General features: G+C 39.2%; 1 protein-coding gene across 1 annotated transcript in view; it reads left to right on the top strand.

Moving 5' to 3' along the window:
- Nucleotides 1-22,249, top strand: part of LOC124168341 (carbonic anhydrase 2-like) — a 35,369-nt gene extending 13,120 nt beyond the window's left edge. Inside the window, exons 3-9 of the mRNA XM_046546524.1 lie at nucleotides 8,693-8,737; nucleotides 10,489-10,536; nucleotides 12,936-13,109; nucleotides 15,195-15,339; nucleotides 15,452-15,557; nucleotides 19,775-19,999; nucleotides 21,929-22,249. Of these exons, the coding sequence (XP_046402480.1) occupies nucleotides 8,693-8,737; nucleotides 10,489-10,536; nucleotides 12,936-13,109; nucleotides 15,195-15,339; nucleotides 15,452-15,557; nucleotides 19,775-19,999; nucleotides 21,929-22,033 (848 nt within the window). The 3' untranslated portion in view covers nucleotides 22,034-22,249. The remainder of the gene's footprint in view (nucleotides 1-8,692; nucleotides 8,738-10,488; nucleotides 10,537-12,935; nucleotides 13,110-15,194; nucleotides 15,340-15,451; nucleotides 15,558-19,774; nucleotides 20,000-21,928) is intronic.
- The last annotated feature ends 368 nt before the right edge of the window (nucleotides 22,250-22,617 follow it).

Genomic DNA, 22,617 nt, shown 5'->3' with positions numbered 1-22,617 from the left:
AGGTGATTTATTTGGACTAAGCGATTTCAATATATTTTCTATTCCGAGCGTACTAATGTCAATAGCTGGCATCTTATGAATACAGGGATTGTCATCGGTCTCGGGTGAGTTTTCGGAAGGCTCCGTGAACACGCTCTTAAAGTAGGAATTTAATAAATTGGCTTTATCGTAACTGCTTGTCAACACATCTCCATTGTCGTTTCTCAGCGAACATACGGTAGATCGTTTACCTTGAACTTCCCTAACATATGACCAAAATGCTTTTGGGTTATCCTGTAACTGCTCTACTAGTGTTTTTCTTTTAAAATTCGTGAACGCATTCCTGAACGCTTCCTTCGTGGCGGCTTTAGTCATCCTATATTTTTTAATTATTAGCTCGCGTTCATTAGCGGATAAATCCGTGCTGACTTTTTTCATTTTAGCATGACACGCTCTCTGTCGCCTCAATGATTTTCTCACTTCCGCGTCGTACCATCTCGGTTCGCTGCCTTCTTTTACTATTTTACTAGGGATGTAGCTATTTATTCCCGAAGTTACGAGCGAAAGAAAAGCTTTCCAAGTATTCTCTACATTTAACTTTAATACTGATTCTTGAAACTCGGGGAAAGCATTTTTCATATGACTCTTAAACCCATCAAAATTAGCTCTTTTAAAAATGAAAACTTTACGCTCTTTTTTAAAGTTTACAGCGGTATTTAGAGAAAACTTTGCAGTTACTACCCTATGGTCACTTATTCCTTCGACAGTGCCAACGTTTATTACCTGATGTGGTATATTTGTCGCTAATAAATCAAGAATATTTTCTCCTCTGTTCGGTGCGGATGCTATTTGAAACAATGAATTAGATGTGAAAGTGTGTAATAAAGCCTCGCAGATCACTTTATCCCTCCCACCAGGAATGAAGCTATAAGTCTCCCAATCTATAGAAGGTACGTTGAAATCTCCACCCACAATCAAGTTTCTTTCAGGATACTTGGATGCTACGCTGTTTATTTGATTTTGAAAATCCAACATTGACGTTATATCTGAGTTAGGTGGTCTGTAATACGAACATAATAAAATAGTTTTGAATAAAGAAGCCTGTTGTGAAAATAGCGCCTCATTCCACTTTGGAATAATTCTCACTTTTCACTTCACCGTACATCCTAGCGCAAGTTGTTTAGTTTAAAGGAATAATACGTGCGTTTTTGATTTTACCCTTTCCGTGAGCTATCTAGACCCTCTTTAAAGTCTATGGTGATTGCTCCCTCCAGAGTGAAGTTATTCGGGACCCTCTCTTTCCCTACCCAGATCTTCATTGTTGTTTACAGCGCACGGTATTACCTCTATTGCTTTGTTTACATACTTATTTTGTTCCGCAGCAAAGGAGGTTAATATTTATATTTTATCATTACGCCAGGATGGGACGTTTTTGTTTATCATTACCTGCCAGTTTTCAAAATTCGCCCCTGTGTTAAAGTGTGGGATTTTGCGAAATTGCGAACATGCTATCCCCAAAGTCCAGAATGAAATCTCGTTTCTTTCGATTCATGCGATTTGCTTATAAGTTTCCCCCTCGAAATTCTCCTCTCTCCAAGTAAATGAGTTATATTTTTTGACGAAACTGTATAAAATATCATTATTCAGGGTAAATCCCAACTCCGCATTACGTCATTGCACCTAAGTAGCAGGAATATCCCACGCACAGCCCCCGCACCCGCTCGGAACAACCAGCTACTGGTCATTTGCAGAATACAGCTTTACTAATTAGTTGACCTTTTTCCGAGCTTTTCTGACGGTCATACAATGCGCGGAATACGGATTGGACCCCCGTCTTCCTAGCTTTCCTCTTTCCTGGAAGTCGCGCTCGTCCCCCCCTCGCCAGCCGCATTTAGAGACGCCTTAGACACATCGGAAATTCCTTAAATAGTCATTATGAAGGGATTTTCCTAATGACGTCCTTTTCCTATACCTTTCCAATGTGCTGAACCTCCCGTGACGTTTTGCCACCATCCTTGCGCCCCAAATGACCAATTGTATTGAAGGGTGCGATTCATAGACGGCACTTTAAGCTAAAGTATACTTTAGATGGGCTGAAGTCTGCTTTCTCCGTTTCATAAACGCCACTTCAGAAGCAAATGGCCAAATCGTCACTTAACCGTAATGTGCCTAACCGGAGCTCACTTTAAGGCTAAAGTGTCCCTTACGGATGAATAAATATGGCCGTACCGGCTGTAGTTGAAGTTGAAATATGATTTAAATGTTCTATATCGTACCGGATACTGCTATAATTCTGGTATTTTACACCACGTGAAGATATTTTGGGTTACGGAAATTCATAGGAATTAATTTTTTGGTTTGAACACAGCAGCAGACAGACGTGTTTCATGAACTGGTTTCTATGTTTTCTGCACGGACATCGGAGCCTCCTTCGTGGACCTTAGGCCGGCAATCCGATCGCGTCGGATCCCTCTGAACCGTTCGGGAGTCCATTACACGGCCGAGTCGGCTAGTCGTGTAGCGAGTAGCATATTTGAGCACTGTAGGTCTTTTTTAGAGTAGAGAGTAGGGCAGAGTGTAGATATATTAGTGGGTTGAAAAATAAAGGGGTAAGTTCAAAACTTTTCACAGACAAAGATTCTTCCAGAAATGAGAATAGAGAAGTAGAGAGAAAAATCAGCGTCTCAGGTATTACATTTAAGCACGAGAAGCGTCAGTCGAGCAACACGTTCAAAGGCAGTCAAGGCTCAAGTCATTTTGATAGTGTGTCAATAAGACATGCATTTCCATTTATCAGCGGTATAGAGCCTGTGAATAGTCTATTCGACAAAAGCAAATCAGAATTATTCCCGAATCGCAATATTACTACTTCCGAAGTTTTAATCGTGGCTGTGGTTAATTGCCGTAGTTTAAGAAATAAGATTCCCGAATTCCACCATTTAATTCATAGTACGAAGTGTAACGTCATTTTTGGAACAGAAAGTTGGCTAACAGATGATGATTCAGACAATGAGATCTTCCCAAAATCGTTCACTGTTTATCGGAAAGATAGAATTAATCGAGTTGGGGGCGGAGTTTTTATAGCTGTAAAGAATTCAATCGTCAGCCAAGCGATAACCGTAACTGAGACCAGCGTTGAATCTGTGTGGTGTTTAATTAAATGTCCAAAATTCAAAACTATTTTATTATGTTCGTATTACAGACCACCTAACTCAGATATAACGTCAATGTTGGATTTTCAAAATCAAATAAACAGCGTAGCATCCAAGTATCCTGAAAGAAACTTGATTGTGGGTGGAGATTTCAACGTACCTTCTATAGATTGGGAGACTTATAGCTTCATTCCTGGTGGGAGGGATAAAGTGATCTGCGAGGCTTTATTACACACTTTCACATCTAATTCATTGTTTCAAATAGCATCCGCACCAAACAGAGGAGAAAATATTCTTGATTTATTAGCGACAAATATACCACATCAGGTAATAAACGTTGGCACTGTCGAAGAAATAAGTGACCATAGGGTAGTAACTGCAAAGTTTTCTCTAAATACCGCTGTAAACTTTAAAAAAGAGCGTAAAGTTTTCATTTTTAAAAGAGCTAATTTTGATGGGTTTAAGAGTCATATGAAAAATGCTTTCCCCGAGTTTCAAGAATCAGTATTAAAGTTAAATGTAGAGAATACTTGGAAAGCTTTTCTTTCGCTCGTAACTTCGGGAATAAATAGCTACATCCCTAGTAAAATAGTAAAAGAAGGCAGCGAACCGAGATGGTACGACGCGGAAGGGAGAAAATCATTGAGGCGACAGAGAGCGTGTCATGCTAAAATGAAAAAAGTCAGCACGGATTTATCCGCTAATGAACGCGAGCTAATAATTAAAAAATATAGGATGACTAAAGCCGCCACGAAGGAAGCGTTCAGGAATGCGTTCACGAATTTTAAAAGAAAAACACTAGTAGAGCAGTTACAGGATAACCCAAAAGCATTTTGGTCATATGTTAGGGAAGTTCAAGGTAAACGATCTACCGTATGTTCGCTGAGAAACGACAATGGAGATTTGTTGACAAGCAGTTACGATAAAGCCAATTTATTAAATTCCTACTTTAAGAGCGTGTTCACGGAGCCTTCCGAAAACTCACCCGAGACCGATGACAATCCCTGTGTACATAAGATGCCAGCTATTGACATTAGTACGCTCGGAATAGAAAATATATTGAAATCGCTTAGTCCAAATAAATCACCTGGTCCAGACGAAATCCCTTCTCGCGTATATAAAGAACTAGCCTCAGAACTTGCCCCCTACTTGCAGTTAATATTCAGTAAATCCATCAAGCAACACGAAGTACCTAATGACTGGAAAATCGCTAATGTAACGCCTATATTTAAAAGTGGAGACAAGGAACAGCCATCTAATTACAGGCCGATATCTTTAACGTCCATCTCTTGCAAAGTCCTTGAACACATCGTAGTCAGCTCGGTAATGAAACACCTAGACGCGCAAAACTTATTAATGGGAAATCAACATGGATTCAGGAAAAGCAGATCGTGCGAAACTCAGATAGCGCTTTTCGCCCACGATATTTTAGTCTCCGGGGAAGACAACATTCCAGTAGACGCGATTTTTCTTGATTTCAAAAAGGCATTTGATAAAGTACCCCACGGAAAGTTAATAATAAAACTGAAATCTTATGGTCTAGACGAAGATGTCATTTCCTGGATTAGAGAATTTTTGAGCGACCGCGTCCAAAGAGTAGTATTAGACGGTGCAGTCTCCAATGAGGTTAGAGTGACTTCTGGCGTTCCTCAGGGTAGTGTCATTGGCCCACTTCTATTCCTTCTTTATATAAACGACATTGGCGAAGTAGTGCAGAGTAAGTTACGATTATTTGCAGACGACGCTGTAGTTTACAGAAAAATTCGTTCCAGCAAAGATATAGATGAACTAACGGATGACCTTGCTGCTATCCAAGCTTGGTGCGATGCTTGGCAGTTAGAATTAAATTTGGAAAAATGCGTCGTAATGAATTTCTGGAAGAAGAATAACTCCCTACAGCGTAACTATGTCATTCGGGGCACGCAGTTAAAGGCAGTTGAATCTGTGAAATATCTAGGGGTTAGACTCGATAATGATCTATCGTGGAATAAACATATTCGAGAAATAACCGGTCAAGCTAATCGTAAAATGGGTTTTGTTAAAAGAATATTAGGAAAGTGCGACGACAAAGTGAGAGAAATTAGCTACTTTTCCCTCGTTAGACCACATTTGGAATACGCTGCCAGTGTTTGGGACCCTCATGAAAAAGGCTTAATAACAGAGTTAGAACGCGTGCAAAGAAGAGCTGCCAGGTATGTGAAAGGTCGTTACGATAGTCTTGTTAGTGTAACTGACCTCTTACATAAACTCGGATGGGAATCTCTGTCGGACCGTAGATTGAAAAATAGACTAAACCTTTTAGATATATTCAAGAGCAGTGTCTTTTCTGACGAAGTTAACCATATCTTGCGGACGCCAACGTACTACGGAAGATCAGATCATATAAATAAAATAAGAGAGATAGATTGCAGAACAGACAGATTCCGAATGTCATTTTTTCCACGATCAATAAGAGATTATAACGGCAGCAATAGAACGCGTAAATAGATTGCATGACTTGTAGTGTAGCCTACTAACCTATGTAAAACTTACTGCATGTTTCTGAATTTCTATTCTATATTCTATTTCTAACAGCATATAGTAGTATAGTTTGTTATTATACGGGACGTTTCTTGGACGGTGTGGTGTGCATGTTGGAGTCCAAATGCATGCTGCATGCTGGTGATTGATCACCCCCTGCCAAACACCCTAGAGGTGGCTCGCAGGGTAATTTGTAGATGTAGATGTAGATGAAAGATACCGGACCTCCGTGAAATCCGTCTCTTTTCCTTGAATATATACCGAGTCAGTATCGATGGAGATGATCCATTACTGAAATTCTACGGTTGAACACTATCGGTCGTTATACTTCCTAGGAAATTTTTATGATTACTTGATAATTACAGCACAGTAAGTCGTTGAACAGGTTGGCATAATTTATGTTGATTTTGAATACAAGCTAATTATTAAATTCTTAGGTTATTAACATCTTTATATTCTAGAATTTCCCTTGAAGATACTTGAAATGATAGCGAAATTCTCTTTATTTGGGCGTCCATGGTATTTGTAAGCAAAGACTTGGTCCCTTTGCCAGCCAAATGCAAGTTTCAATACGTTGCATCGTATTTTAAGCGTTTTGATTCCATAATTTTGTAATGTACTCTTTCAACATGCCTCCATATCACGGTTAGCATTATCCTGTTTCTGTTATTTTAGCTATTATTTCGAAAAACGAAACAGAAACACTAGCGTGTTTATATGGCTATATGCTAGCAACACTAGCGTGTTTCTGTTTCGTTTTTCGACTTTGCATTTGAATGCTAACAATGACGATATAAGATCTCATCATGAATGGTAGCAATAATGAATTAAAACATACAGGAAACATTAAAAAATTAATTCATAGCCATATTACCTGCAGCAAATAGCATTTTCTCGAAGATGTGGCATTGTTATAAAATTTTCTTTACTCAACATCCGAGACTTCATTAAATTTTTTACTACAAAATTCTTGAATGGATACTTGGGGTAAGGTATTCACATATGTCGAGGCATCATTTCGAGTAGACTAGGAAATTTATTTATATAAATCTATTCTCACGTTAAACTTGTTTTATTGCGTGGCCATGAATTTATACGTTTTTATGACGTAGGTATTCTTAGGTGTCCATTCCTTTAGCATATAGCCACGTTCGTCAACATTCCAAGAATTAAAATATTACTGAACATAAAAGAATTCAATACGCAGCCATTCTCCCTTAAAAATATACAAACACCAGACGGTACCATTGATTGGTTAATCTTCAAGTTAATCGGTACAGTTTCAAATTAAAGCGAGATAAGTGAACTATTTCATTCAACTTCTATGAACGTATAACATCAAACTTCGACTAAAATGTTGGGTAAACAACCGTGTGCAGGTAAACATACAAGGTGGTCATAAAATGACGTGAAAATGTCAGCATTTGAAATTTTACTGCGCTGGAAACATCTAAGAGCATTTCCATCGCGTGAAGCTAATTAAAAGTTAGTTTCCATTCAGCCAACTGTTTTATTACCTAACAAAAAGTTAGTAGGGAAAAACTTTAAACAATGAAGTTGTCATTCGCATTTGCACAAAATATGTGAGGAGGAGGAAATGCAGCTTAATACAATCTTCGCACAATACAACACGGAAACCCACTCGCCAGAAACCAGTAAACAACTGTGCAATTAAAATCATGTGTCAACTTTTTGTTCACTTTTACGCAGCGTTCATTGCTAACACTCAAAATTTCAATGCGAAATCGAGACTTTACCAGCTAAAGTTCCACTTAACAAAGTAAGAGCCTTTAGACGACTGTGCTACGTACTTTAGATAAAGTCTCACTTTACCGTTAAGAGAGACTTTGTAAAGTGAGCCATTTCCGTGTTGTTAATGATATTACCACCGTGGTCACGAGCAAAATCCTCCTCTTCGCAGATCTTGTAGTTGTATACCGAGAAGTTTACAACCATAGCGATAGAAAAAGGCCTCGTTGCCATAAATGGCTGGAGCAGTACTTGGGAGTTAGAATTAAATCTTGAAAAGTGTATGGTGATCAATTTTTGGGAAAAGGATGTATCTTCAAGGAGGAGCTACACCGCTTACGGGATTCCACTAGGGGGGTCACTATTGCCCGGGATCTTTCGTGAACACATGCGTGAAGTATGCGGGAAAGCTAACCGTAAACTTGGATTTGTAAAAAGAATTCTCGGTAAATGCCCAAAAAATGTGAAAGAAATAAGCTACCTGGCTCTAGTGAGGCCTCACTTAGAATATGCTGCTAGCATGTGGGACCCTTTCGAAGTAGGACTAATAGCTGAAATCAATCGAGTAACAGCGAAGGGCGGGCAGATTTGTGATGGGTTGTTACGACAAAAAGTGCAGCGTTTACACGAGTTAGGATGGGAATCTTTACAGGAGTGTAGATCGAAGTATAGGCTTATACATAACTTCCTTAGGAAATTCGAAGAAGATATTTTCTCAGATGACGTGAATCACATCCTTCGTTTACCATCGTACTATAGTAGACGTGATCATGAGAATAAAATAAAAGAAATAGACTGCAAAACAGGGAGATTTAAAATGTCATTCTTCCCTCGTACTATTAAGGATAGCAGCGTTGTCTCAATTGATAGGATTAATGGCGTCGCTCGCTTGGATCATTCATTGCATGTTTTTTTTCATAGTTCTAACCTTGTATGTATTTTCTCTAGGAATTACTAACCATTAGCAAGTTTTTTTTATGAACAAGCATGTATATTTTGCTAGTATGCGTAATATTTCTATGACCGTGCGGTGTGCATGTGGCGGTCCTCTTGCATGCTACATGTTGGTGATTGGTCACCCCCTGCCAAGCACCTTATCGGTTGCTTGCAGGGTATTATGTAAATGTAGATTTCAGTGTCGTCTATGAATCGCACCCTAAGATTGTGTTTTGTACAAGATTCCCGTTATCTGTACGATTTGATATCGTTTACACGGTCGATGAAAGTTATCAATGTGAAATTTATAATATTTTTCTTCCTATATTTTAATGCTTTTATTTTTCTTTTGACAGGTGGTAAACCTTCTTCAGACACCATTGTATTTCCTGGTCCTTCAGGTAAGAAACATATTTATTAAAATAACATGTACTTTCTTATTCCTAAGCCATTTTACCATTGCTTCGAGGTGAGGAAATATCATTTTAGTGTGGCTCTTAAGACACGTCGATATTGGAAACTCACGGCCCGCATGTATAGTTAAAGATTAATTTTCCGCTTCACATCATTGTGACATTATTGCTTAAACTTAGTACATTAGGTTCTCAATTATGAAAATGTCTCGTGAAAATACAGATATTTCCGTCCCACATGGTCATCTTAACATATTCATGCGAACCGTTGGCAGTGAAAGGTTGCTAAATCCTACTCTGGATGGGAGTGATTGATAGTGCATTTTGCCTTCACCCTTAAAATTTATTACGTTAAAATCTTTTTGATTAATTATTATTATAATTTAACCTCTCGTTTTGCGCTTATTTCCTCTCGCCGCTGTAATCGTTTATGGTTCAAGGCTTAGAATCCTTAGTACTAATCCCGTACTTCGTTTTCATTGTGATTTCTTTCATCGCATCCAGCGTTTACTTTTTAGCCTTGATTGAACGTAAGCCTCCCGAGCCGGGAAGACGTCCTCAGTTTGATTCAAACAATGACGCTGTATGTTCGTGAGATCCGGTATCGCTCATTAAATAAGGATTAATGTTTGCTGTGCCTCGACCGCACGATTAGCTGGCGTCTTCGCCCGTTGTGCGTCAATTTACACGAAGCAATGGTGGAATCGTGTGGCCCGCGGCCACCGAACCGGTTGTGGGGCAAAGTCGAGGTGCGCGGTAGGTCATCACGTCGCGTCGCTTACCTCAGATGCGACTCGAGGGTGAAGGAGAAGTGGTTATGACTAATGAGGGAAGAAAAGATAGAATAGAGGTGAGAATGGGTTCGATATCAATACATCTACCGGATATTAAATACTACAATTTGGGGTCATTCCCATTCATAGAATGCAGGGGCCAACTCAAATAGCAAATTTAAGATTGTCTGATAAAAGAAAACAGAGTGCTAACATATTGAAAATGTCAAACACATATTAAGTCTATTTTTATGAAATAATTAACTTATTTGACTGCCAAGTAATTTGGAAATTAAACTGGCGATACAGTCTGATGTAATGATTGGATACCATTCGGCACTCTTTGGGTTATAACTCCCATATTCCTAGCCGTGTAACCTACTACCGCGTCACTGAATTTGTGATATTTAAGTTCATTGGAAGTACTGTCTCATTTCTCGGGATGCATTTCAATTTCTCCTTCTTTCAATGACTGTGAACTCCCTTCCTTTTGTCTCTTTTTTGAGAACCAATTTTAATCTTTGTGGAATGACGTCTAGGTATTAAACTTGAAACGTACCGCGTATTAGCCAGGAGTTTGTAAAAAATTTTTACATGGAGTTTTCCTATGAAAAGTAATTTTGCTCCCCCTGTACTGAAACACTTTATTAATTCCTGAGCAGATTCTAGGGAAGAGAGGGCATATATATTCAAAATCCAGTATACCCTAAGTAGAGAATTATTGTTTCATTTCAAATCTTGTCCGATGGAAATGAGAGTGCATAATTTTGTCAAGTTTAATTACTGTTGAATGCTAAGAATCCAGGTGTTAAAAGATTTCGCTCGATTTTGTGTCCGTTTTGCTATTCATTACCGACACGCCTACTTCCCTCTCAAGTGGTCTTTTTTGGTGACGGATTTCTCGCGTCAAACATATGCAATCGTTTGAAAAATTTTAATCAATTTTCTTAACTCTTTTATCCACAGGAAAGCCGTTTGTTCCTAGTGGAGAGTTCGGGTACGGGTCAGAAGATGGTAAGTGGTGTAATAGTAAATATTAAAATCTTTTCCCATTTTTCGAACTACCTTAGACGGACGTCTGCTGGAGGAGGATATGTTTATTTGTGGTGGGTAAATGCATAATTGGTTCGCACAGTGAGTTGTTAAGTCTCAGCGGGATTTCTGCCAAGTGACTGTACTTACGGATCAACACCATGTTATTAGATGCGCTTCTGATGGGTTCACCATGTTCTGGACCCCTTCCCTTCGGTGCGATCTGGGCAGAGTACCCACATAATTCCCTGCGAGCCATCTCAATGGTGTTTGGTAGGGGGTGAGTATACAGTGTATGTTTGCTGAGTGTAGTTTTATGTTGTCTGTTTTTGGTAAAAGCGCGATTTTTCCTTTTTTTCTTTTATGCATTTATTATTCTCTCTCGTTTTTCCCTTGCTGGTTTAGTTTTGTTGGTTCTTGTTTTCCTTTTTGGCAGCAAGCTGGTTTTATGCAACTGTATTGGTATGATAAAAAATACAAATGGTAATTCAAACATCATTTTAATACAAAACTCAACTACCGACCATGATTTCGACATTCGATGTCATTTTCAAGGATCAAAAATGACATTTAATGTCGGAACCATGGTCGGTAGTTGAGTTTCGTATTAAAGAGTGGAGATTACCATTTGTAGTTTTTATCGTGGATATGTTGCACTTTCACCAAGTCAAGCCTGAAGCGATTATATACTACTACTAAATTATATTATATCCACTAAATTATTTGTATTTTTTGCATGGTTGCAGTGGAATTCCATAGAACAATGCATTTTCGGTGAGAGCTCGCACCACTTGCTGGCATGTATAAGGCAGCCTACTATGCACCAACATGCAGCAAGCAACATCTTCGTACTCGTCTTAAATAATAGGCCCTAAGGCATTCCAGCAGGCGGTTAGAGTTCTCACCGATCACGTATTGTTCCATGCAAGTTCATTAGAACCATACAAAATATTGAGAAGACTAATATCCCTGCAGCTACGTAAAATTAGCTAAACGGCGAAAATAAAAACAAGGACCAGCAAACCAAAACCAGAAAATGGAAAAAGGAAGAAGAAAAATTCATGCATTTGGTTGACCTAACGAGTGCATGGATAAATTACATTGATGGCACATATGGCACTATCCGTGATAGTCCTAGGGAAGAACGACATCTTTAATCTCTCTGTTTTGCGGTCTATTTATTTCATCTTCCTCTCGTTATCTCTTCTACCACAATAGACAGTGAATGAAGTATACTTTCCATAACATCTGCGAATCTGTGTAGTAGATTCAGCCCCTATTTCGTTCTTCGCTCAAGTAACGACTTCCCGCCTTACTCATCTAGCAATGCGCTCACGCTGCTCTTTTTATCTGAGCAACCCCTAGCAAATATATCTATACCCTGCGCTGTACCCTTTAGATTTCCGCAATCAGTCCAGTCTTGTATGGATCCCACACGCTAGCTGCTTATTACAGATGAGGCCTAACTGAAGACATCTAGCTTCTTTCTTTGATCTTCTTAGCTTCTGTCTTTGCAAATCTCAATTTGTGATTAGCCTTTCCACTGATTTTGCGTATGTGCTTTCCATAAGAGAGGTCCGGAGTTAGAGTAACTCCTAGTCATTTGAAATATTATGCAATTAATAATTGAGCCCCGTTTATAGTGCTGCTTGTTTTGGAAGAGGTGGGCTCTTACCAGAAATTCATGATTACACTCTGGTCATTATATAATTTTAATTTACAACACCATTCGCTAATGGGAGAGAGGTCTTTTTCTAATTCACCAATGTCGGAATTTATCTACAATTTCTCTGTATAAAACTGCATCATATGCAAAAAGTCGACCCTGCTCGTGAAAACAGTAATAATATCGTTTGCATATAAAAGAAACAAAAGGGTCCTTCCCTGAGGTAGGTACAGCTGAATGCACTTTCACTATGTCCGAGCTATCTCCGTCCAAAACAACTTTCTGCTCACGATCGTTCAAGAAATCTCTAATTCATCCTAATATGCGTGTATCTATGCCATAGGTTTCCAATTTTACTAGTTGTTCGCAATGGGGACGGTATCAAATACCTTGCGGAAGTCCAGGAATACAGCGTCAACCTTAACCTGTCTATCACCCGAGAAGAAGATAACGTGGAAGGCTGAGTAATCCTTTTGTCGGCCTCGTTCGCCTGCATTTTTAATATCCGTCTTACATTCCTTCCGGTTTCCCCTTTGAAGGTCGGAGGTATCATTGAGGAAGTAGACTTACAATGAGAGAAATTACCTACTTATGGATGGAGTCTCAATTAAATTCATGAATGTTTTTCGAAAATTATGGAACCGGGTTTCCAGGTGTCATGTGCATAAATGGTCTCTTTGTTGAAATTATAATTAACTTTGTTCATTTCTTTCAGGCCCTAGTACCTGGTTCAGAGAATTTCCGTTTTGTGGTTTGAAACGCCAGTCACCAATTGACATTGACTTAAGTCGAGCGAGGCGCCCTCCATCTCATGAAGACTCTGCACTTTTCTTCAACAATTACGACGCTCTACCGTCACGGCTGACTGTGATGAACTCAGGGCACTCACGTAATATTTTTTAAGGAAATTTTAACTTATGTTTCTAATCTTAGTTTATATCTTCATGTAGATTGAATTGAAACCTTAAGCTTATTTATCAGTAGGTATTTCTGGACTATTTTAGCATGATTTCATGATTATCTTTCGAAAAAGTTTGTAAAAATACGCTTTCTTCAACATTTCTGAAATCGGTAACTAACTGTAATTGAATCTATAAACTTTTGTTAACACTTTTCATTCGATTTTATGAAGCAGTCATATCTTTGTCAACCTGTGATATTTTACAAAGATATCTATTTTTTCTAAAATCTGCATTCACAGCTAAATGGCGAGGCCTGTTTTAGACCAATTTTGTTGCAAATCCGTAGAGGTAAAGCAGTTGATTTTATCTGGATACGATAAGTTATTACGCAGCACTCCATTTTACAAAGCTTGTCGATTGTGAAACTAAATCTAAATGTAACGTATATGCTATCCCGAATATTTAGTCTTTTTTAGCGCTCAGTCGAGTCCCTTTGCGCTCGCTGGTGACGCGGCGAAAGTGATGCGAAATGGCCGAGTTCACTTCATATAGTGATCATCGACTCGTAGAGATTGTATGTTCGCTCCATTATATTTGTATGTAAATCATGCTAGTTATTTTACGCGCCATCAAATCGGTGAACACGGATAGAGAAAAAACATTATTCTTTGATGAAATGGTCATGGGATTTTTCGAATACTTATCCTACTTTCTTGTACTTCGCCAACGGATTGTTAGCGATGCTCACTAGTGCTACCTTTAGGCAGTAACAGACATTGATTGGGCAAAAGGTTAATGAAGCACAAATTTTGGGTAAACTCTGGTCCTAATGAAAGGACTATGGTAAAATATTGGAATTGCAAAATATGGTAATCGATGTAGTGATTTTCGTTCTGTAGTGTCAAGAATGTGGTAAAAAATACAGTAAAAACTTCCATCTTACCTTAAACTCTAAGAAGCAAAATTATTCGGTATTCCGGGAGCAGATTAGTGGGGAGTAAGTCCCCTTAGCATTATGAAGTGTAAACAACTTTACAATACCACATAAATTAAGGAATTCAAGTATAATTTCACTGTTTCCGGGACATCAACAAGATATGTTTCCTAGACATTTTTCAGAAATGAGACAATTTATAATATCTTATGTTCGTGGTAAATTATGTTATGAATCGACTAAAAATTCAACGAAATATTTACGTTAATTTTTATCGTTGTGCATCTTCCGTAATATAGTATCAAATGGTGATGGCTTTCCGGATTTACACCGCGTTGATTCATGTTTTTGCGGACGACAGTTTCGGACGCGTTCCAGCTCCCGTCTTCGGGTCCCCCCTTCGCATAGTGAGAAACGTAATGTTAACTGGTTGGTTGGGGTGAATTTGGTTTTACCAGAGCAGCATTAACGCGACTGCGGCGCGCCACATAATGACTGAGCCGCAGTACTGTTTCGTTACATTCAGAATTTCCTCATCTCCGCTTCTCTCTGTCCATTATTCTCTGCCCAGGGACGCCGACTTACGAAAAATATTGGGGGGGCGCAAACCGGGGATCTTGGCCCGGTAAATTTTATAAGTAGTGAGTTTTTTTTTTTTTTTAAGTTTTTTAAGCATTTTTGAAGATTCATATGATCAACATTAGAACCCTGATAACGCGAATCTCGATATCTGGACAGTCCGGGGAAAATCGACAAGCTTGACACATTTTTTCTTCGCATCCATAACGAATTTTGAGGGGGCTCGGGCGCCCTCAAGCCCCATGGAGTCGGCGCCACTGTCTCTGCCCTGATTTCGTGGTACACGAAATATCTCTTGTGTTCCTCCTTCTAAAAATATTACTCCCATGGTTTAACCCGTTTCTACAAGTGTGTGCGTGTATAATTTTCTTATAGTTTTTAAATATTTTTTTTCAATTCATGCATAGCACTATGCGTTGCTGTTTCGTTACTTTTTTCATCCATAAGTAATATGTCTACATTAAATTGGCAAGGGTATCAAGGTTTTCACGTTAAAAAAAGTGATTGGCTTGCCGAAGGAGAAGCCTTCGTGCATTTAATTGAGTTGAAATTATTTCAGTTAGATTGACGGGAGAGTGGGCTGCAGGGAAGAGACCCACGATTTCAGGATTGGCCTTGCACGGAGATTATTCGTTCTCGGAGATACATTTCCACTGGGGAGAGGACGACGGCGAGGGAAGCGAGCACATGGTCCAAGGACGACGGTGGGTGACGACTAATATCGCTGCCTTCAGTCTAAGTACTTTTTGATGTCAGCAATCCTGGCTTTAAATGTTTGTTGTCACTCATTGTTTTTGCCTCTGTCTTTTTACGTAGCTTTCCTCTGGAAATGCATGAGGTCCATTACAAAACGGAGTATGGCTCTTTCAATGAGTCCCTGAAGAAGAGAGATGGACTGGTCGTTATCAGTTACCTTTTCAATGTAAGTATTAATTGAAGGTAACTTTTTACGGTGAATATGAGAAAGCGAGTCACTTTTAAGTATTGTAAATTGATAATATTTTTTCTCGTTATTCTGCGGCAATAACGAGATAGATAATGCTTTCATAATTAATTGTGTAAAGACGGAAAATGGTATTTTAAGCTTTGGTTATCTCCAATGAACTTATATTTTGCATGCGAGCTTTCACATTTTAAATTTAAATATATTCTCAATTAAGTTTAACCCAATAGTTTGATACAACTCTAACAACTTTTATGTTCAATGTACTGGCAGAACAATTAGTGATCAGTTTTAAAGTGTTTACGAATGCATAATAGATATTAGGCTTCCACATTCGCTTGTCATGTTATCGCCGTATTTCAGTCAGGATTCAAGTCAGGATTTACGTATTTAATGTCTATTTTAAAGTATTTAAATTATTAATCCTCGTAATAGTAATAACCATGCATAATAGTTACGCCATGTAATCTTATTAGTCTTGTTGGAGTCTTTTAATTAGACCCGAGATCGTAATTCATTACTACAATTCGGATAATTGAAGAGAAAGATAAATCACGGCGACAAAAACCTCTTCCTCATTCATCCTGTCAGAATTATAAGAAAAAACGCTCAAGTTTCCGCCCACTTTTAATGGCTTGGTGACATCCAAGGTTCTTAGAACCTTGGGTGCCATCATAATTTTTTGGGCTCATTAAGGTCAGCCTTTACCGGTCGGCGTTGCGTCGACGCGACGTGACGAGAGCTCCCGCCCCAACGCCAAATTGTGGCCTTCACGGAGTATGAAAACAAATGAAATGTGGGAAACGTCGGCTCCTAAAAATCGGCCCGGGAACATGTCATCTTATGATTTCGAGCCAAACCGCAATACGTATGTTGTGCAGTTTTGCGCAGTTTCATTACTTAAGATAATCTTCTTAACTATTAATTGCATTGGAAATAAATATGGAATTTCATTGTTAACATGAGTAACGTGAAAACTTATCAGGAACATTTATTTATGATAACTGTTGTTCATACAGATTTGCCCAACCATGTTCTTTAAATAGCTTCAAATGAGCAAATCACTAGGGAACAATAATATAGGGTAAATTGTTTCTTAAGCGACCGTAGTAACCAGCAAGGAGTGTCCACACTATTTATCTGATGATACCGATGACGGGTATGTTTAATGCTAATCTACGCTTCTCGGTGATTGTAATCTAATCTAGGGTTTACATTTGTCTTATGTTTAGGACCTATTTGTAATGTCTATGCTGAAAATTCAAAACAATATTGAACAATGAAAGTAATAGCATTCGTCGCTCCCATTTGAGCTACTCCTGCATATTTGCATACCTATGCTTACTGTTATCTAACACCAATTCGAAATCGTCGGCGTACTGCCGTCTCCACGAAGAGGAAATCCAGTACGATCAGATTTTTCTGGGACGACACAGCGAGCTGGCGACATGACGTCATCAATTTTCAATGCAATGCCGAACTGTGAAGGCACCCTAGAGGGCCTCGCGAGCTAATCTCATCCCGTATTCCAGAATTGATGAAGTCAAGTCGCCAGCTCGCTGTGTCGTCGCAGAAAAATCTGTTAGTGTTGGATTTTCTCAGCGTGACGGCTTCGATACGCTGAAGATTTCGAATTGCTTAGCTTAGGTATGCAAATAAGCAGGAGTGGCTCAAAAGGAGTAAAGAATGGTAAGGATTTCATAATTTACTATTTTTCTGAAGTTTTAGGCATTCATATTTCGACTTTTTCCCAAAAATAAGAGAAATAATATGCATAGAGTATATTACAGTCATGAAGGAGCTTAGATTAGCTTGATAGATACCTACCCGTCATCAGTTTTACAGTCTAAATAGAGCGTGAGAGCGCCTTGCCGGTGACGTCTATCGTTTAAAATATGTACCAATTTATATTATATAATTGTGCCCTCATGATCAGCGCAGTTGAAGCTATTTAGATAACATGTCTGAGCCAAGCTGTTTACCGAACGGTTATCATAAATAAATATTTCTGATAACTTTTCACATTCCTCATGTTCACTGAATGAGTCTAATATATTATTTTTCGTATACTCCAAGAGAGAAAATAAAACTTGAAGGCCGTAATAATGCATGGGCCTAATTTACTTCCAAAGCAATTAATGATTAAGAAGGATATTTTAAGAAATGAAATCTACGAAAAATATCTAAACAACGTACGTTTTGTGCGATTGACTCGAGAACGTAAGGTGGCATGCTCTCCAGCTGGGGGAAAATTACAAATTCCAAGTGTTTCTGAGGCCATTAAAGATTTAAAATTCTTTTTCGTATGAAGATTTCCACAGCTTCTTTTATCAATGTTGGTGGTTGTTTCGTTTAGATCCTACCGATTTGATGGTTAGTTTGGATGTGGTGTCTCTCTTCACGCGGGTCCCTCTTTTTGACACCTTGAGTCTGCCAGAGAGTAAATTCGATACGAAGACGGTGAAACTTTTTCATCATGTGCTCACTTCTTCCTATTTTTCTTTTGAGTAGATTTTTTATGAGCAAATGGATGGTGTCGCAATGGGTTCGCCATTATCACCGGCGATAGCTAATTTCTTCATGGAAGATTTTGAGAGAAAAGCCCTCAATACCGCTCCCTGCCGTCCAAAATGTTTTTTCAAATATGTGGACGATTCCTTTTTAGTTTGGCTACGTGGTACAGCTATAAAAAGTGGCGTGGCAATGGGTTCCCCGCTTTCTCCCGTAATAGCCAATTTATATATGGAGTTTTTCATCATGCTGGTTGAGATATGTAGATGACACTTTTGCGATCTGGCTACATGGGAAAGAAAAACTTGAGGCATTCAACGAACATCTAATTACAGTACATCCAGACTTCAAATTCACAAAAAAACTTGAAAAAGGAGGTTGTCTCCCTTTCCTAGATGTCCTGGTTAAAAGAAAAATGGATGGAAGCCTAGGCCATTCAGTGTATAGAAAGAAGACTCACACCGACAGGTATTTGAATTCAACATCGCATCACCACCCACAACAAAAGGCCTGCGTCATAAAATCGCTAACCCACCCAGCCAAAATCGTGTGTGATGCAGAGCATATCAGTGGTGAAATGTAACACCTTATATGGGCACTGAAAGGTAATGGATACAGTGTCTCTTTCATAAAATGAGCGATGAAATAAAGACACCCGCCTCAAGATGACGACCACAAGTGGAAGAAGCCATTAGCATACGCTAAACTTCCATACATCTCCGGGGTCAGCGATAGAATCGCTAGAATCCTTCAAAAAGGCAACATTAAGACTCGCTTCTGCACCGTGAAGAAGATTCAAAATATCCTATCTTCACCGAAGGATAGCCATCGTCCCCTTAAATCCATGGGAGTGTATGAGGTTCCCTGCTGCTGCGGCAGAAGCTACGTGGGACAGGGCAAGCGTTCTATCTCCCAAAGGCTTAAAGAGCATGAAAGAGCGTTAAAACTACATCAGTGGGACGCATCAGCGGTCGCTGAACATTACGCCTCCAGTTCTGGGCATAAAATAATGTTTAACGCTACACGGGTATTGGTATTGGCGAAGACAGAAGAATATCATTCGCGTCTTATACGTGAATCCGTCGAGATAGCGAAAAAGACCGAACAACTTCAATAGGGAGGATGGATATAACCTCAGCCGCATTTGGAGAGGGTTTCTGGCCCAATCTAATGACCAACGGCTATCGCCTTCCGTGAAAATTCAAATCGGGTCAACAATGGGTTAACGAAACCTATATAAGCTCGGGACGAGAACGGTTTCCCTCCCATTCTCTTGAAAACGCTCCCAGTAGGAGGAGTGAAACGTTGAGTGTGAAAATGTTACCTACGCAGCAATTCCCGAAAACAACCACCAACATTTTAAATTCTTATTTTTCAATTTCTTGTACAATTTTGTATTTCTTGTTTTCTTCCTGAGTCTATACATTAGTCAATATTTTAATAGACTCGTTTTCCTGCTATGTGAGCTTATAATGAAAAATGTTAACACCGAGATTCTAAGTAGTAATAAATTGAACCTTGCCAGAGCTCCGAAATGTCCGTAGGGGGTGATAGTATGTTGTGTTCTGCGGAAGGAAATGTTTGACTGTATAAAATGAGCGGGTGTTCAAGTGTCTGGCGTGGATGTGTGCAATGAGGTAAGAGTATAAGTTCTAGTGTGTTACCGATTTCTTATTTATTCCCAGATCGGAAAACATAATCATCCACTATCGAGGATTTTGAAAGTTTCTGGTGATGTCGTCCGCCCCGAGTCTCCAGCGGTGGATATTGACCCATTTAGATTGGATGAACTTGCTCCGCCCTTCGGAAGGAATTATGCGGTGTATGTTGGATCCTTAACAACACCTCCATGCACCGAAATTGTTACTTGGATTGTTAACTTGGAACCTCAGCATGTTTCCTCAGAACAGGTAATGATTGTGCATGTAATCATTGTAATTAAGTTTCACGAGCGGAATGCTCGCATGAAAAATATTCTACGATTATTATTATCATTATAGTATTCTACCGGTTAAGGGAGGTTTCCATGTAGTACTAAGGAAGTATTCTGGGAGTCTCCCTTCCATTCAAGCACTGCCCACTTCAATGCGCTGTAAGGAGTACTCCCTTTCATTCTATCTAAAATCCTTTTCTATTCCTTCTTCTCCCTTGTTTACCTAACGTTCTACCCTTTAACACTGCCTTCAACATCCCCTCCCCGCTAAGTAGGTACCTCCTCCATCCATACCTTCTGTCTCCTTATCTTATCTAAAAGCTGTGTCTCCTCACCCACCTTATCCAGTACTTCGACGTTTCTCTTCCTCTCCCTCCACTTTACCTTCTCCATTCTTCACATCTCGAATGCCTCCATCTTCTCTTATCCTCCTTCTTCTCCTTCACGTTTCCGCACGATAAGGAGTTACTCTCCAGATCAGAATCTCCGCTAACCTTTTCCTTAAACTCTTACATAACGATCCTCTCAGAAGCTCCTTCCTGTTCATGTACGCCTCCTTAGCTAGAACGATTCCCTCCTTATGTTCTTACTACTGTATCCGTTTTCCTTTAATGTGCTGCTTAGATAGTTGAATTTCTCTACCTGCTCAAGTTTTTCCCCATCTACTTTTATTTTGAGTCTAACATTCCTCGCTCGCGATGCATCACAAAACCGCATGACCTTGGTCTTTTTATGATTAATCCTCATCCCATACTCCTCGCAACAAACCTCCATCGCATCCACTACAGCCTGCAGTCCCCTCGCTCACTGCCTTATCCACGCCTGGTCATTTGCGAACCTTACTGATTTAAACATCATTCCTCCCATTTTTACTCCAGCTTCCAACTCATCCTACGCTTCTCTTACCATCTCCTCAGCGTACACGTCAAAAAGTAGCGGCGATAGCGGACAGCCATACCTGACTCCTCGGCCAATATTTGCCCACCTACTTTTTGGCAAAAATAATGTCTCAATATGTAGCAGCAAATTTTGGTACCTGGAGAAAAAGATTCTGTTCTGAATTTACGGGTATAATGCTACAGTATCGCGCATGTACTGATATTATCGCGGATGTGGACAAAAAACTCGACTCTGCATTCTTATAAATGGTTCTGTGGCTTTATATTCATTGGGCGTATGTGTGTATGCTCTTTCATGCACAAATATGGGATCATTAGGTGCGATGAAATTTTGAACCTACGCTCTCAAATTCTAATCTTTACTTCCTCGTACTGCTTTAAGGAAATTAACTTTCTTGATCATTCTTATTGTTTGCCTGAGAAAGCTTAACAAATCGTAACTGCGTCCATCCGTCAAATGAATATTAAAATGTTCAATGATTTAGAGGGACACCCTGACACTTCATAGAAGTGGCTTGCAATGATATCTTTCATTAATCACTGCAGCATAGATATTGCTATGCTATTGAGTGTTAAATGCAGCCTCGCAGATGACTAGAGTTATGTTGGACGCGGTCTGTGTGTTGATTTATTTTCTTAAGTTTCTACCTCCCTTCTTTGGTGAGGGGATTACGGTGTGGGATAACGTCACCTTTTAATTGCTGTTTTCGATATTTAACGGGCAAAATAGGAGCGCGAATGAAGCTCTCTGATCACTATGCAGTTTTAGTCATGTTAAAAATGGATATTAATCAATTAATTAAGTAAATAGAATTAAATTCAGATTTTTTCTCCAGTCTACCACATGACGACGGAAAAATAAAATGCTCGGTGAATCATAGATTGCATGTCCTAATAATATTCATGAGCAATATTGAATCAAAATTTTCTTCAGAGATAATATTGTGCTTCTTTAAATTTAATTGTAATGAGTACCCAACGAATTTACTCTTTACTTTATTTTACAGCTTCAAAATCTTCGAGGATTGATGAGGAGCGCTGGTACAAGGATGCTGTTCAATTTTCGTCCTGTTCAATCACTCAATGGAAGGACTGTGATGCGCGTGCCATGATACTGACGTGGGGTATTTCGTGAAATACCTAGCGTTTTGTGTGTATCGTTGGAATTTTTCATTTGAAAGTTATTCATTCAACTAACTTAGGACTCTCTTTGACCTTGTGTGGAACTGTGAAGTATCATTTAATTATAAAAGCTCGCTGATAGATAAAAGAGGACTTTCTTCGCAGGCTGTGGGAATCATCCGTAAAATAAATGACCTTTTCTCTGATACACTTGTCCCTTCATTCTGTATTGTTTTAATGCCTACAGATTTCGTTATCAGAACAACATTGAATTCACCCAGCCTCCAGGTGATCCCTCATACAGGGGCGTAGCTAGGAATTAAGGCTAGGGGGGGTTTCAGGCGCAACTAATACTGGGGGGCTTGGGGTATTGCATATCCTCCAGGGTAAGCGGGAGGTGCGGAGTCCTTCCGCCGGAAAAAAAAAAGATAAATGGTTCAAAATGGTGATATTTTACGGCCTTCTGGGGGATATTTTATTAATTCTCACACTATTCTATAAGAAATATCAATCCAATTAAGTAAAATAGATTTAACTTAAAAATTTCTATGAGCTCTGGGGGAGTTTTATCCCC

This window comes from Ischnura elegans, chromosome 1 (genome assembly GCF_921293095.1).
Source record: "Ischnura elegans chromosome 1, ioIscEleg1.1, whole genome shotgun sequence".
Classification (NCBI taxonomy): domain Eukaryota; kingdom Metazoa; phylum Arthropoda; class Insecta; order Odonata; family Coenagrionidae; genus Ischnura; species Ischnura elegans.
The sequence above is the reverse complement of the archived record's forward strand: the minus strand, read 5'-3'. Positions and strand labels throughout refer to the sequence as shown.